General features: G+C 45.1%; 1 protein-coding gene and 1 long non-coding RNA gene across 3 annotated transcripts in view; one reads left to right on the top strand and one right to left on the bottom strand.

Annotated features, from left to right (window-relative positions):
- Positions 1–15120, top strand: part of SLC75A1 (solute carrier family 75 member 1) — a 56777-nt gene that overhangs the window by 31665 nt on the left and 9992 nt on the right. For both annotated transcript variants that reach the window (XM_075930857.1, XM_075930858.1), the window contains 5 exons: positions 1271–1382; positions 2886–2994; positions 9251–9341; positions 11039–11086; positions 13591–13680. In XM_075930857.1, the coding sequence (XP_075786972.1) occupies positions 1271–1382; positions 2886–2994; positions 9251–9341; positions 11039–11086; positions 13591–13680 (450 nt within the window). The remainder of the gene's footprint in view (positions 1–1270; positions 1383–2885; positions 2995–9250; positions 9342–11038; positions 11087–13590; positions 13681–15120) is intronic.
- LOC142829687 (uncharacterized) lies at positions 8784–9498 on the bottom strand. Its single transcript, XR_012904408.1, has 2 exons — positions 9363–9498; positions 8784–8933 (listed from the first exon to the last, which is right to left on the bottom strand). It is a non-coding gene; the product is annotated as an uncharacterized LOC142829687 (long non-coding RNA).

Genomic DNA, 15120 nt, shown 5'->3' on the forward strand with positions numbered 1-15120 from the left:
AGTGTGGGCACTCAGGGCACTCCAAGCCAGGACTGCTTTGCAAGCGGGGAACCCCTGAGAACTGTCTGTCCGGGGTGGGGGTTGGGTCCCTTTAAGCACAGCCCTCGGCTAGCCTGAGACAGTAGCTCCACACTCTAAGTCCTAATCTGATGCCCTGCCGGCACTGCTTCCGGCCATCCTTAACCTCGGTTCAGGGTCCACTCAGTGTGGACATGCTAGTTCGAATTAGCAAAACGCTAATTTGAACTAGTTTTTAAGTCTAGATGCGCTAATTCGAATTAGCTTAGTTCGAATTAACTAATTAACTAAGTTAGTTCGAATTAGTGCTGTAGTGTAGACATATCCCAAGAGACAGACCAACAACGTTGGCATCCATATTCATCCTATACCATAGCGGTATTAAATGCAGAAATCATTCAAGACTAAACTGTGGGGGGTAGTGGAAGGTAAGTTTTTACCCATTGGCAGGGGATATACTGGGCCCCTGAGCAAGGCAGGGAAACCAAGCCTGCTCTCTCAGAAGGGGTGAGGCTTCAGGCAGAAGGGATGGGGCCTGGGGCAGCCAGCTCATAGTGCTGCCCAGTGTGTGCAGTGCCCCCCTCTAATCCTTAGAGCTGCCCAGCAGCAATTTTTAAATTGCTCTGGCAGCAACTTAAAGGGCCTGGGGCCCCTTTAGAATTCCTTTAGAATTGCTGAGCCTCAAGGTTGTTGCCCCTTTTGCCCACGCCCTTCGGCAGGCCTGCCCACTGGCTTCTCTTCCGTAGGAAGAGACACTTAATAGTATGAGTGTCCACTTCTTTGGATGTTTTGGGCTCTTGCTCTTATTTTTCACTTTAATCCCTTAAAGTTGGTCTACACTACCACATATATGTTGCTCCTGGGTGTAAAAACAAGACCCTCCTGACCAATATAGATTACATCATTTTAAAGTGGTGTCCATACTGGGCTATGTCAGTGGGAGAGACACTTCCAAAATCCAGAGGTGGAGTAATGATGCCAGTGGGGGAGTGCTCTCCCGTGGGCATAGCACATCTTCCCCAGACTTGCTGCCAATGTAGTGTAATAGTGTAGACTTGCCATTACACTGTAATCACAGAAATGGGGCCAGAGTCTAATTTGTGGTGTGTGGCATGTGGAAATGTAAAATGAGCATCAGAAATAACTCTTGGCCCCTGTAGATGTAAGTGGTACTGAATGTTGCTTTTGTTGTCTTTTTTTCTAAAATGGTACTTACGCTGTAGTGTCTCCTTTTCCCTTTTTTTTGATTTAGATCTTCAGAATCTCAAAGTCCTGGGCCTAGTTTATTTCCTTTATCTCTTCCTGTTTTCTGGTCTTGAATACACATTGAGTTTTCTCACCCATCAGCGATTCCAGTTCAGCAGGTACTGTGTGCTTAGAAAAGATGTGTTACGTACTCTCTAACATTTCTTTTGTTCATTGTTTTCCTAATGGACTATCGAGGCTTTTCCTAAATGTTCAAAGGAACCTTTTAATGATTGATAAGCATTTTCATGCTACAAAATTGCATTCTGTTATAAATTGATTTTTAATGCTTCAAGGTTCTCTTTATAAGCCAGGAAGAATATTTGAAATACAGACACTTCTATCAGGAAAGCAGGTGCTCTAATACTATAATTAAAAATTTAAAGAAAAATTGATGGGCAGAGATGGAAACAAAACAAATGGAAAACACTGTGAATTTGTGCTTAATTGGCTTGGTTGTATTGATTCATGTAAAGCTATTCTAAGAGTTTTTCTGTGTCAGCATGTATCTTGAGGCTTCAGTAAAACAGACTGGATATAGGGTCTAGCTATGATTCTTTTTTCTCAGCATGGTTCTTTATTATTATATATAGCGTGCAAACCCTTATGTAATGCAACTTCTGATTGTCTAGATTCCTTTAATCAAACCCTGTTGTATTCTTTCATATTATTATTCTCTTCTCAAAAGCAGTTTTATTGCTGGCTTGTAGAAAGAGTCCCAACTTGGGACCAGATCTTGAATCATTTACTCCTGTCCTTATCCCTGTTTGATTTTGTTTCTGGATATGCTTTCTATTCCTGTCTTTTCCTCACCATAATAGACATCTTTTGTATGTCTTTGGAAGCCTTTTCGTTGTGATAATCCTACTTCTTCTGCGCAATTCATTCAGTATCTGGTGTTTGGATATGTCACTCTTATAACCATGATCATGACTGTGTTATGACATCCTTGAATGAACTGGCCAGGAGGACAAGCTAGTTATGTAGGTAAGAGTTGATACAATCCAAATACTTTGATAGCCAATAGTGAAGAAATAGCTCAGGAATTATGTTTTGCCCAAACTTAAATCTTTTTAATTTAAAATGTGTACGTGGTTTATTAAAGCTGCTGTATTTTCTATGGAAGAGGAACAGCCTGGGCAATGACAGTATAAGCTTCTCCACCAATGTACCTTTACCCACACCTCAAGGGGTAACCAGATCAATTGTTCAGTTTCCTTGCCCTCTCTGATGAGACTGCCAGTTGGGATATTGGTTTCTTGGATGTGAAGCACCTTGTCCACTGCAAACCAACAACTCCTCACCCATAGGTCACCAGAAAGCCAGTAAGCTCTTTTTTTGTCAGTAATGCCTGGAATCACTACTCTGGGGCTGCCCTAGGAATGTGTTAGATAGCCACAGGCTAAAGTGAAGAGGTCTTCTATATCTCTGAGCAATTCAATCTATCTCCAATTATTTTATTTGATTGTTGTGGTGACTAATTCTGCCTGAATGTTAAGACCCTTTTATTGCAGTGTGGACACCTAATGTAACCATCTCTTTCATTTAGGAAACAGTAATCTAGATCCATGTAGAAGACTGTATAATCTGTGTTTTTCCATTTTCTCTACAACTCCTTCTAGTATGCAGCAGGGCAAGATGTTTTTCTTTATTGGGATGACAATGGCTGTGATCCAGGGAGGCTACTCTCGCCGAATCCAACCAGGATGTGAAATCAAAGCTGTAAAAAGGGTATTTTTCTCTTTTAAACATATATTATTTGTATATATTTCATTTTTGCTCGACTCATATGGATGTAACTGTCCTGAGGATTAAAATCAGAGATGGACTGAGATTTGTTTTGGCTTTATCATTACATCTTAAGTGGTTTGCTATGCCTTTTAATTGAACGTGCATATTTTGTCTATTAACACTGTAATGACATTTTTTTAAGAAGATACAAAATTAAAACATCTCCCATAATAAGGTTCTTTTCCTCTAATATATTTAAATTCTTTCTAGTATAAGTGCTACATAGCTTCTAATCCAGACTGTAGTGTAGATGTAGCACACACAGGCTCAAGTATATGGCTACATCTACACTACAGTCCGGGTGTGTGCTCTGAGATCGATCCACTGGTGAGTGACCACAGATCATTCTTCCCCTCAACCCTGTTACTCTACCCCAGACAAGAAGAGTAAGGGAAGCTGATGAGAGACTTTTTCCTGTTGGTCCCCTCCCCGCAGTAACTTGATGTCGGGTACGTCGATTTCCAGCTATGTAGCTTGAGTTGCATAGCTTAAGTGGACTTTCTGCTGTAGGGTAGATGTAGCCTATGTAATGTGAGGAGAAGTATGTTCCAGTGATTTCTGGTGTAGTTTACTGGTGCAAACACAGGACAAGAAAGCAAGCACCCCTGAGTTGTAATCCCATCTGTGACCGCCTTTCTGGCATTGGGTAAATCACCTTAGGGATGCTATTAATTCTGGAACCTAGTCTGATTTTTAATAGGTAAGTATGTTTGTATAGCACCTAGCACAATATAGATAAAAATAATTAGTTTCAGGTTCTATACCTGCTCCTGCATCATCCCCTTGTCAATACTGGTGGTTTTACAATCACATTGTGGTTTTTTTTTAAAGGCGCTTTCCTCTCTATTAAAATAAACACAAATGGAAAAATAACAGGGAAACTTATTACACAGCAAATGCTGTCAAATGTATGGTAAACAATGTGGGGAAAGACAGAGAATCTTTTTCTGTAATCTCCTCCAATTATAGTGATATTCAGGAGTGGGGTTTTTTTTAAGTTGATAGCGTTCCATATATCTCTTTACCTTTTTCCCCATCTGTAGAAGGGGGATAATAATAGCTTCAATTACCTGTGTGTGATGGGAGCATATGTTACCTAATGTTTGTGAAGCATTTGGATGAGGGCTTGTGCTGCATTGTGTACATTCTAATGTGTAAAAAAAGACCAAAGAGCTTTTCAGTGTTTCTGGAGTCCTGGTTTTTCCTTGTCTCTCTTCTGTCTGTTTTGCATTACTTTCTTGCATGGTTGCACAGTGACATACTTTATACTTGGACTGTTAAACTGCCATCAATTTACTGCATGTAATTTCCAGGCCAACACAATACAGAATCATAGAATCATAGAACTGGAAGAGACCTCAGAAGGTCATCAAGTCCACCCTCTGCTCTAGGCAGGACCAATCCCAACTAAATCAACCCGGCCAGGGCTTTGTCAAGCTGAGACTTAAACACCTCTAGGGATGGAGACTCCACTACTTCCCTAGGTAACCCATTCCAGTGCTTCACCACCCTCCTAGTGAAATAGTTTTTCCTAATATCCAACCTGGACCTCTCCCACCACAACTTGAGACCATTGCTCCTTGTTCTGCCATCTGTCACTACTGAGAACAGCGACGAGGAGTCCTGTGGCACCTTATAGACTAACTGAAGTGTAGGAGCATAAGCTTTCGTGGGCAAAGACCCACTTCGTCAGATGCATGTAGTGGAAATTTCCAGAGGCAGGAATAAATATGCAGGCCAGGATCAGGCTGGAGATGACCAGGTGGATCCAATCAAGGAGGATGAGGCCCACTTCTAGCAGCTGATCTGGAGGTGTGAATTCCAAGAGAGCAGAAGCTGCTTTTGTAGTTAGCAAGCTCAATCTTCACAGTCTTTGTTTAATCCAGAGTTGACTGTGTCAAACTTAAAGATGAACTGTAGCTCAGCAGTTTCTCTTTGAAGTCTGGTCCTGAAGTTTTTTTGCTGCAGGATGGCTACTTTTAGATCTGCAATTGTGTGTCCAGGAAGATTGAAGTGTTCCCCTACAGGTTTTTGTATGTTGCCATTCCTAATATCAGATTTGTGTCCATTGATTCTTTTACGTAGGGACTGTCCTGTTTGGCCGATGTATATAGCAGTGGGGCATTGTTGGCACATGATGGCATATATTACGTTGGTGGATGTGCAGGAGAATGTACCAGTGACAGTATGGCTGATCTGGTTAGGTCCTGTGATGGTGTTGCTGGTGTATATATGTGGGCAGAGTTGGCACCGAGCTTTGTTGCAAGGATTGGTTCCTGAGTTCGAGTTATTATGGTGCAGTGTGTAGTTGCTGGTGAGAATATGCTTAAGGTTGGCGGGTTGTCTGTGGGCAAGGACCGGCCTACCTCCCAAGGCCTGTGAAAGCGAGGGATCATTGTCCAGGATGGGTTGAAGATCACTAATGATGCGTTGGAGAGGTTTTAGCTGGGGACTGTAGGTGATGGCCAGTGGTGTTCTGTTGGTTTCTTTCTTGGGCTTGTCCCGTAGCAGGAGGCTTCTGGGTACATGTCTGGCTCTGTCAATCTGTCTCCTCACTTCCTCCCCACACGAGGAATTCACACCTCCAGATCAGCTGCTAGAAGTGGGCCTCATGCTCCTACACTTCAGTTAGCCTATAAGGTGCCACAGGACTCCTCGTCGCTTTTGCAGATTCAGACTAACACGGCTACTCCTCTGATACTGAGAACAGCCTCTCTCCATCCTGTTTGGAACCTCCCTTCAGGAAGTTGAAGGCTGCTATCAAATCCCCCCTCACTCTTCGCTTCTGCAGACTAAACATACCCAAGTCCCTCAGCCTCTCCTCATAAGTCATATGCTCCAGCCCCCTAATCATTTTGGTTGCCCTCCGCTGGACCCTCTCCAATGCGTCCACATCCTTTTTGTAGTGGGGGGCCCAGAACTGGACACAATACTCCAGATGTGGCCTCACCAAAGCCGAATAAAGGGGAATGATGACATCTCTGGATCTGCTGGCAATGCTCCTCTTAATGCAACCTAATATGCCATTAGCCTTCTTGGCTACAAGGGCACTGTTGACTCATATCTAGCTTCTCATCCACTGTAACCCCCAGGTCCTTTTCTGCAGAACTACTACTTAACCGGTTGGTCCCCAGCTTGTAACTATGCTTGGGATTCTTCCGTCCCAAGTGCAGGACTCTACACTTGTCCTTGTTGAACCTCATCAGATTTCTTGTGGCCCAATCCTCCAATTTGTCTGAGTCATTCTGTACCCTATCTCTGCCCTTAAGCGTATCTACCTCTCCCCGCAGCTTAGTGTCATCCGCAAACTTGCTGAGGGTGCAATCGATCCCCTCATCCAGATCATTAATAAAGATATTGAACAAAACCGGTCCTAGAACCGAACCTTGGGACACTCCGCTAGAAACCGACCGCCATCCTGACTTCGAGCCATTGATCACTACCCGCTGGGCCCGGCCTTCTAGCCATCTTTCTATCCATCTTACCGTCAATGTATCCAATCCACAATCCCTTAACTTGCTGGCAAGAATATTGTGGGAGACCGTATCAAAAGCCTTGCTAAAGTCAAGGTATATAACATCCACTGACTTCCCCATGTCCACCGAGCCAATTACCTCATCATAGAAGCTAATCAGTTTGGTCAGGCACGACTTGCCCTTTGTGAATCCATGCTGACTATTCCTAATCACTTTCCTCTCATCCAAGTGCCTCAATATGGATTCCTTAAGGATCCCTTCCATGATTTTTCCAGGAACCGAGGTAAGACTGACCGGCCTATAGTTCCCTGGATCATCCTTCTTCCCTTTTTTGAAGATGGGCACTACATTTGCCTTTTTCCAGTCATCCGGGATTTCTCCCGATCTCCACGACTTTTAAAGATAATAGCCAAAGGCTCCACAATGACATTTGCCAACTCCCTCAGTACCCTCGGATGCACTAAGTCCGGTCCCATGAATTTATGTACGTTTAGCTTTTCTAAATAGTTCCTAACCTGTTCTTTACCCACCACGGGGTTAATCCTGTCAGTGCAGAAGGATTAACAAGCTCCACTTCACACTAGCTAAGTTAAATCCTATTTCTGCAGATGGCATCAGCTCCGTCATGTTCTTTGGCAAGAAAATATGAATGCTTCTTCTTCTGTATCAAAGATAGCAGTGCAAGAAGTTAATTTTAGATGTCTTTCAGTGGCCATACTGTGTCTATGCACTACTTTGTTCTCTCTGCTGACTTCCTCCTCCTTCCATTAATTTCCTGCCATGCCTGCTGCGACTAACTTCAGCTCAGTGCACCAGATCTGCTTTTCACGTATCCCATTAATCTTTATGCCCCTTCATCCTCAACCATTGGTCTGTGTATAGTGCAACTATCTCTTAATAATCGATGCACACTATTTGGTTAGCGTGGGCCAAATAGTAGGGTAAACCATTCCTGCCTTCCCTACATAAAGTACCGACTGGCTCTGGAGGCATCCTGTTTGCTCAGTATACTAGTTGGCTAGCTCTGATGGGAGTGTTTCCTTTTGTCATGTGTAACTTTAATAACTCAGACGTGACTCTGGATTAGCATTGTGGGTGTGGTTCCTCTTTAGCAGAGTGAAAACAGCAATTTCAGCTATCCTTAAATTGTAACAATGTGAGAGGGCTGGGGAAAAATTAAAGCTCTCCTTTGTGAATCATGTGCTGGATCAGAGACAGGCAAGCTATGGCCTGTGGGCTGTGTCTGGCTAGTCAGGTTTTTTACTCCAGCCCTGAGCTCCTGCTGAGGCATGGGGGTTGGAGGCTTGCCGTACTCTGGCACTCCAGCCAGAGAGTGGGGTGAGGACTTTGTGTGTGCCATGGTTCAGCATGGCCTCTGGAAGCTGGGGTAACTGGGGGCAGCACGTGCTGGCTCTGCAGCTCTCATTGGCCAGGAACTGTGGCCAATGGGACCTGTGAATGGGGCAGACTAGCCAACTAGCCACACTTCCACATAGGAGCTGCTTCTGGGAGCTGCTTGAGGTAAATGCCGCCCAGAGCCTGCACCCCAACCCCTTCTTGTGTCCCCAAACTCTGCCCCAGCCCTGATCATCCTTCCCACCCTCCGAAGCTTTTGATCCCAGTCCATAGCATAGTCCTTCACTCCAAGCCCCTCACCCCCAACCCAGCCTGAACCCCTCATCTCCTTCCCCCATCCATATCCCAGTCCTGATCCCTCTTTTGCTCTCTGAACCCCTCAGTCACAGCCTAGAGCACCCTCCTGTGCCCCAAATCCCTCATCCCTGGGGTTTGGGGCACAGGAGCCTGCATTTCCAACCAGAGACCCCACTACCTCCCCAAATTCCAACCTCTTGTTTCAGTTGTGACCCCCCCCCCCCCACCATCTGGACCCCTCAGGTCCAGCCTGGAACATCCTCTTGCATCCCAAGCCCCTCATTCCTAGCCCCACCCTAAATCCCACATCTCCAGCCGGACCCTTCACTCGCCCCTGCATTCCAATCTCCTGCCAGAGTCCAGAGCCCCCTCCCGCACCCTGAACTCCTCATTTCTGGTGCACCCCAGAGCCTAAACCCCCAGTTGCATCCCCTCCCACATCCCATCCCCCAATTTAATATTGTGGGCCATGAATGCTCACAATTTCCATATTGAGATGTGGTCCTCAGGCCAAAATGTTTTCCCACCTCTGTGCTGGATCCTGGCTCGGATACAATGATTTCCAATAGGAATGGTGAGAGCACAATATGGAAGCAGAGATAAACTGCACAGCAGGAAGAGGAGAATCTTTTCCTGTTTCTCTTTAACCTTGGGGCAGATGAAATCTAAGGATCTTCTTCTCCTGAACCATGGTGACTGACCCTCCAGCTGACTAGGGGCAGATGCAGCTTCTCATAGCATCCCTCAGCACTGCCAAGAAAAGGGGAATATGGTGCTTTTATTGCTTCTTTCCCAGTTCTGCTAATCTCTGCTTGCCTAGGCATTCTCTACCCCTGCATCCTCAGTGACACAATCGCCACTTCCCCAACCCCTAATAGGAAAAAGTCTCCCATGAGTAAAAACAGACCAAATTAGAAAGAGAAACACGGAATCATGGGAACTGTTGTCTTAATTTAAATAGAGCCCCTCTCAGCAGCAGCGCAGCGCCAGGAAACCTAGGATTAGGCTTTTATGATTAATATGGTTTTAGCTGTAATAGAGGGACACTCATTTTGCATTTTTTTTAGGCTATCATGATGCTGATTCCAGCTTTCTTGTTAATCGGATGGGCTGCTAATGTGACTGTGCTGAGCACTGGACTGTTGCTCTATTCTTTCGGTGAGCTATTCAAATAGTTACCAATAGGCTTTGAAGCCTAAGCATGGCAAAGCCACTATGTAGATTTCCTCATCCTGTTAAATAAAGCTGTACTTCAGGCTTCATGGAATAGGAACTAAAAGTTGACTTTCTTGCTTATAAAACCTTGAAGGAATTGCAGCTCTGGATTATTCTGATTCTATTTGTATCCCTAGAAGTTGTCATGGTGATATGTGTGAATGTCACCAGCATTGATCTTGTCTCAGCTCAGTGGGGAGCATTTCAGATTCTTTTTCTCTCCCAGATCTAGAAACTACTTGTACATTAAATAAAAATACCCCATCTTAGTAAAAGGCTGGCAGCTTTGCTTCTCACAACTATGGTAGCTGCATTATTCATTACACTTCAGAGGCTGGGCTGAGGAGAGCTGCATAACTGTCTGTCAGAGCATGAATGAGAAGTGCTGTATATAAACACTCGATTTATGCTAAACACAGTCAAGGGAGGACTTAGTCACTGGTATAATTTTCTGCTCTCCTGCTTTGCTAACCACAGGGGGGCAAGGTGGGACAACTCAATCTGTCATTTATGAAGAAGACAGCAGAAGTATGTGTGCATATATATTTAAAAGGAAGGAAGTTTTTGCAGATTTAGGCTCCCATTCAGGAAAACCATTAAGAATGAGCTTCCGTTCCTCCCTATTTGGAAAAGTATGTAGGCGCATGCCTGTGATTAGTGTAACTTAAGCACCTTAAATCTTTTCATGGACAGGCACCATCAGAAGCTCTCAAAAGAGTTAACTTTATTACAACAGGATATTCTCTTTAGAGTGTCCGGGATACATTTCAAAATGGGTAGAAAATTTTAAATCCCTAAAACAGAAAACCCTTTGTTTTGAAGACTCCATTTGACATCTTGTTTGTCTAGAGACAAGTGTATGTTAATGACTTCACCTAGATTAAAGGTACAAATTGAGATTCTTGAAAAATTAGCAAATCATTCAAATTTGCTGATGGATGCCTAGCTCTTTCCCTCTGATTGTCTTTTCCTTGCTGGGAAGGAAGGGTATTTTGTATGCTACAGCTCTTCCTTGATGGGAGAAACATGTTCTGTTTCAGTAAAAGGGCAGTTCTCATTGTTAGATCTTGGCTGTTGTATTTAGCCTGGGCTCTGAGAGCTAGCATATTTTCCCACTAGACTTGGCATATGCATACTGCATTGCAGAACAATATGGTTGCTTTTATCCACTTAATACATTAGTACTATAAACTTGTGTGCCTCAGAGGACACTTCCATGATTCTACACGTGGCCATCTTATAATGCATGTGATGTCTGAAAGATTCCCTCTCCCACTACACCTGACAAGATGATGAAGATCTGGAAAACTACCAGTTAGCTGAATAGAATGTAACTGTGACCTTTATGCCCCTTCCCCCAGGGCTCTCAGGAAGAAAGATTGTAATGTAAAACAGCTGCTGAATACTCATAGATTTTGTGGCTGCAAGAGCTGTTTGTGGAGGTTGGCTTTGTGGGGGTCTTCTTCTTATTAAACTGAATTAAACCTTATGATTTATTGTTGGTATAATCCCCGCAGGGCTCCACATTTTTCTGTGCAGTAGTAACCAATGTGGCTGCATTTCTGGCTATTGCTATTATTGCTGTTTTGAGCTCTCTGCCGTTTGGTGCTGTTCTAACCTACTCTTAACATCTTTTCCAGCTGCTGCCATTGTTATTCCTTGCTTGTCAGCAGTAGTGTCAGGCTATGGTAAGTGGCTCTTTACTTGTTTGGAGGACAGCACTTGTCTGTACAAAGCTAACTTTAACTGCAACTATGCAAATACAAAACCCACTTCTGCTTAGCAAAGATTTGGTGCTACAGCAACAAACATTTACTGCTGGAATGTGGACTTTAACAGCTGACATGGGGTTACACTAGATGGATTTCCAGCATACTTAAGAGCCTCTCCTCCGCTTTGACAAAAATTAAAAATATAGTCAATTAAAAGTAAAAGCAGCACCTAATCCATCCCCAGGAGTAATACTGCTCTTATCTAATCAGAGACAAAGGCATGAATAGCAGTGACAAGGTTGCAAACTCCAAGGGGGGAAAAGCCTTTCTAGACACTGATGCTGTATGACAATTTAACTGCAGCTGGGGATCCAACAGTCTGGGTATCCCCATATACAGTAACAAAGAGGAGGGAAATAAACAGCCCATGGGCCGCCAGATGCTTCATTCACAGCGTGTCCATAGGCACGGCCGCTCTCAGCTCCTGTTGGCTGCAGTTCCCCTCCAAGAAGTGGCCCGTGGGAGATGTGGGAAGCACTGTGGGTCGGACCACCGCTTCCTGCAGCTCTTATTGGCCGGGAATGGCAAACTGCATCCTACGGGAGCTAGGAGTGGCTCTATCTGGGGACACACGGGTCACTTATCACCCACCCCTGCGTTACAAGACAGAGCAGCCCACGGGCCACTTATTGCCCACCTCTTCTGCAACTGGTGAGACCATCAAGTAAGGGGGGGGGACTCCATATCTTCTGGTTACTTGCATTAGCCCGCCAGTATTTGCCTTGGTTTTATCAGGCTTTACTGTCAGCTAATTATCTCCCATCCATGCCCCATTCCTTTTCAGGCATTGGTGCGGGTGTTTGACAGCACTGGTTTGGTTAGATGAGATAGAGACACAAACCTAGCTATAAAACAGCGTGCTGAAGGTACCTCTGCCAGGCCACCTTGTAGGCCCCAAGTATTCCTTGCATAGAGGGGACATTAGATGAATCACTGTAGAACTCCCCATGGAGGGCTCTTCAGTCAGGAAGAGAAACTGCCCAACCCTGGGAACTCTGGAAACAGCAAAGATGGAACAGAGTCACCTCCAAGCAAGTCTGCCCACTTCTGCCACAGGCAGATTGCAAACGCCTGGTGAGCAGCAGTGTTGGATCCAATGCTTACAGCGTCTTCAGCCACTGCAAGGAGATCGTCTACCAATGTCACTTGTGCAGTTTCTACTGTGTACCCAACTTGTACCCAAATTGAGAGGCTTACGGCCACGTTTCTCAAACTGTGGATCCAGACCCCTTAGGGGGTCGCGAGCAACTTAGAGGGGGGTCCCGGTATCAAAAAGTTTGAGAACCCCTGGGTTAAGGGTACCTGAGACATCTACGTTTCCTCATCATTTGTCCACCACCACCTTCTCTCTAAGCCTTAGCCAGAAGAGAAGATCAGAAAGGGGGCAAATGATAGTTGGTTTATTGAGCTAAAGCTGCACAGCAATCTGCTTAAGGAGAGAAGGTTGCTGATCTCTAGCATTGACCATCTCTGCCAATAGTGGAACTAGTTCTTTCTCACCGGTGTTATCAGCAAGGAGGAGGATGGAGCCAAAGCACTGGTTGTTATATATTACACTTGCACAAAATACACAAAGAAACCATAACTGCTATTCCCACCCCTACTTCCTGCCCTGAGCCCTCTCCTGCACCCTAACTCCCTCCAAGAATCTGCATCCCTACCTCCCGCACCCCAAATCTCTTGGCCTCAGCCTGGAGCCCCTTACTTTCCTCCAAAAAGCCTCATCTCCAGACCCACCCCAAACCCTGCACTCCCAGTCAGAGCCCCCACCACCTCCCACATCCACCCTCCTGCCTCAGGCCCATGAACCCTTCCTGCACTGCGAACCCCTCATTTTGGCCCCATCCTAGAGCCTAATGGGCTCCCAGAAGAGTTAATTTGGCCCTGGGACCAGTACATTCAGAAGACAGGGTTTTAAGAAAGAAAGATTAATGATACATGCACATTTCAATATGTAGATACACAGATACGAGTACACACAGCATTAAGTCATTATAATAAGAAACAGAATTTTCTGTCTTAATGTTACAAAGAAGATGTAAAAAATCATTGAACAAGGAGCATGTGAAACTCTCCTGCAGTCCAGCGAAGAGAAGTATTAGCTTCTGTTGGATTCTCTGTGCAGCAGCATATTATGTGTTTTTGGCATGGAGCTGCAGTATGTGAAAGCTGATGAACAAGCACTCGCAGCGAGGGCCATTAATTACATTTTCCCAATGAAGAAATCCTGTTCAGCAGCCAGAATCACCTCTCTAGTGGAGAGGAAAACTACTAAGGAGGAAGAATGTTTGGTGGACAGGGATGGAGTGGGCTGTGTGGGGTAAAAAACACAAATCTGATATGCACAAAAAACAGGATACAAGAGGAGGGAGTAGGTCTTGTTAAAAGAACTAACTGATGCTGCACTCTTCCTTGCACAGGCTCAGCCAGCCAGAAGGGAACAGTAATGGGAATTCTGAGGAGCCTGGGGGCCCTAGCAAGAGCCCTGGGACCAATCTTGTCAGCAGCAGGTAAGCATGGACACGCTCCTGCATCACCCTGACAATATAAAATGTAATTCTCTGGCTCTTCCAGCTTGGCAGCCATGGGAGAAAAAGGGCAATGGGAATGTAGAGATGACTGAAGAGTAAATGTCTTTGCTGAACATCCCTAACTTTTAAGGGAAAGGCCAACTTGTGTCCTTATGGAAGTCTCCCATTGATTTCAACAGGAATTGCTCATGGAGCAAGCTACTCACGACAGGAAGGGATAATGTGATATAGTTTGATTTTATGTCGCTCCTGAAATATGTACCACTTTCCCCTGACCTAGCTCTGGGAATATCTCAGAAAGCATGTGGTTCAGGGTTTGACATGGAGTGGCTACCCTTACGCAGCAGCAGTTTAAAATACTGTGTAAAGGTGCAAAACTGGAGCTTTCTCCCTCTGTGAAAGAAGCATCCTTGTTACCCAAGAAGATAAGCCTATGGTGTCAGCAAAGACTTGGAGGAGTGGTGTACAAATGCCTGTTTGCAGTGCAGCAGGGCTTACAGGACACAATTGCGACTGTAACCTGGTTGTGCTAGGCGCTGTATGGATGGAGTGAGCCTGCCTATGCCTGGAGGCATTCACCATCTCAATAGACAAGGCAGACAGCAGGTAGGAGAGAAAAGAAGGCTCAGAGAGAGGTGAAGTATCTTGCCCAAGGTCACACTGCTGGTCAGCATCACAGCCAGAAATAGAATGAAAGTTTCCTGCCAGGACAAGTGGAAACAGTGCCCTAAAGATACGGTGGCACGTGCTTGTGCAGATGCAGAATGTGTCCCTTTGCCATGGACTAACCGTGAATATCTGCATTGCAAGAAAACAATACTTTTACGTCCTGAATAGCATACGTGCTGCCCTTCCACTGAGTGGTTGAGGCTCCCACTGTTCCACCAAGACGCACAAATTCTGTGCTGAGGAGGCCATGTGTACTTGGAGGAGGAGAGCTAGGTTGGGAAATGGCCAAGAGGAGTTGAAGAAGGTAGAGAGTTACAGTATCAGGGCGTGGTGTGAACATTGGCCATATTGAGTGAAAGATGGTAAAGCAAATGGGCAAAAGTAATGACTTTTGCCTCTTTGCTTTTAGCTCATTCACTGAGATACCAGGTGGAAGATGGTTAATCAAAGGGACGGAGGCAGGATTCTCTAATTCCAGTTCTTCCCTTCACAGTGAGAAAGTGGGGGGGGGGGGGAAGGTGAGAAGAGAGTGCCCAGTTCATAGAATACTAGGACTGGAAGGGACCTCGAGAGGTCATAGAGTCCAGTCCCCTGCCCCCATGGCAGGACCAAATCTGTCTAGACCATCCCTGATAGACATTTATCTAACCTACTCTTAAATATCTCCAGTGCTGGGGATTCCACAACCTCCCTGGGCAATTTATTCCAGTGTTTAACCATCCTGACAGTTAGGAACTTTTTCCTAATGTC

The sequence above is a fragment of the Pelodiscus sinensis genome, chromosome 5 (genome assembly GCF_049634645.1).
Source record: "Pelodiscus sinensis isolate JC-2024 chromosome 5, ASM4963464v1, whole genome shotgun sequence".
In the NCBI taxonomy this organism is placed as follows: Eukaryota; Metazoa; Chordata; order Testudines; family Trionychidae; genus Pelodiscus; species Pelodiscus sinensis.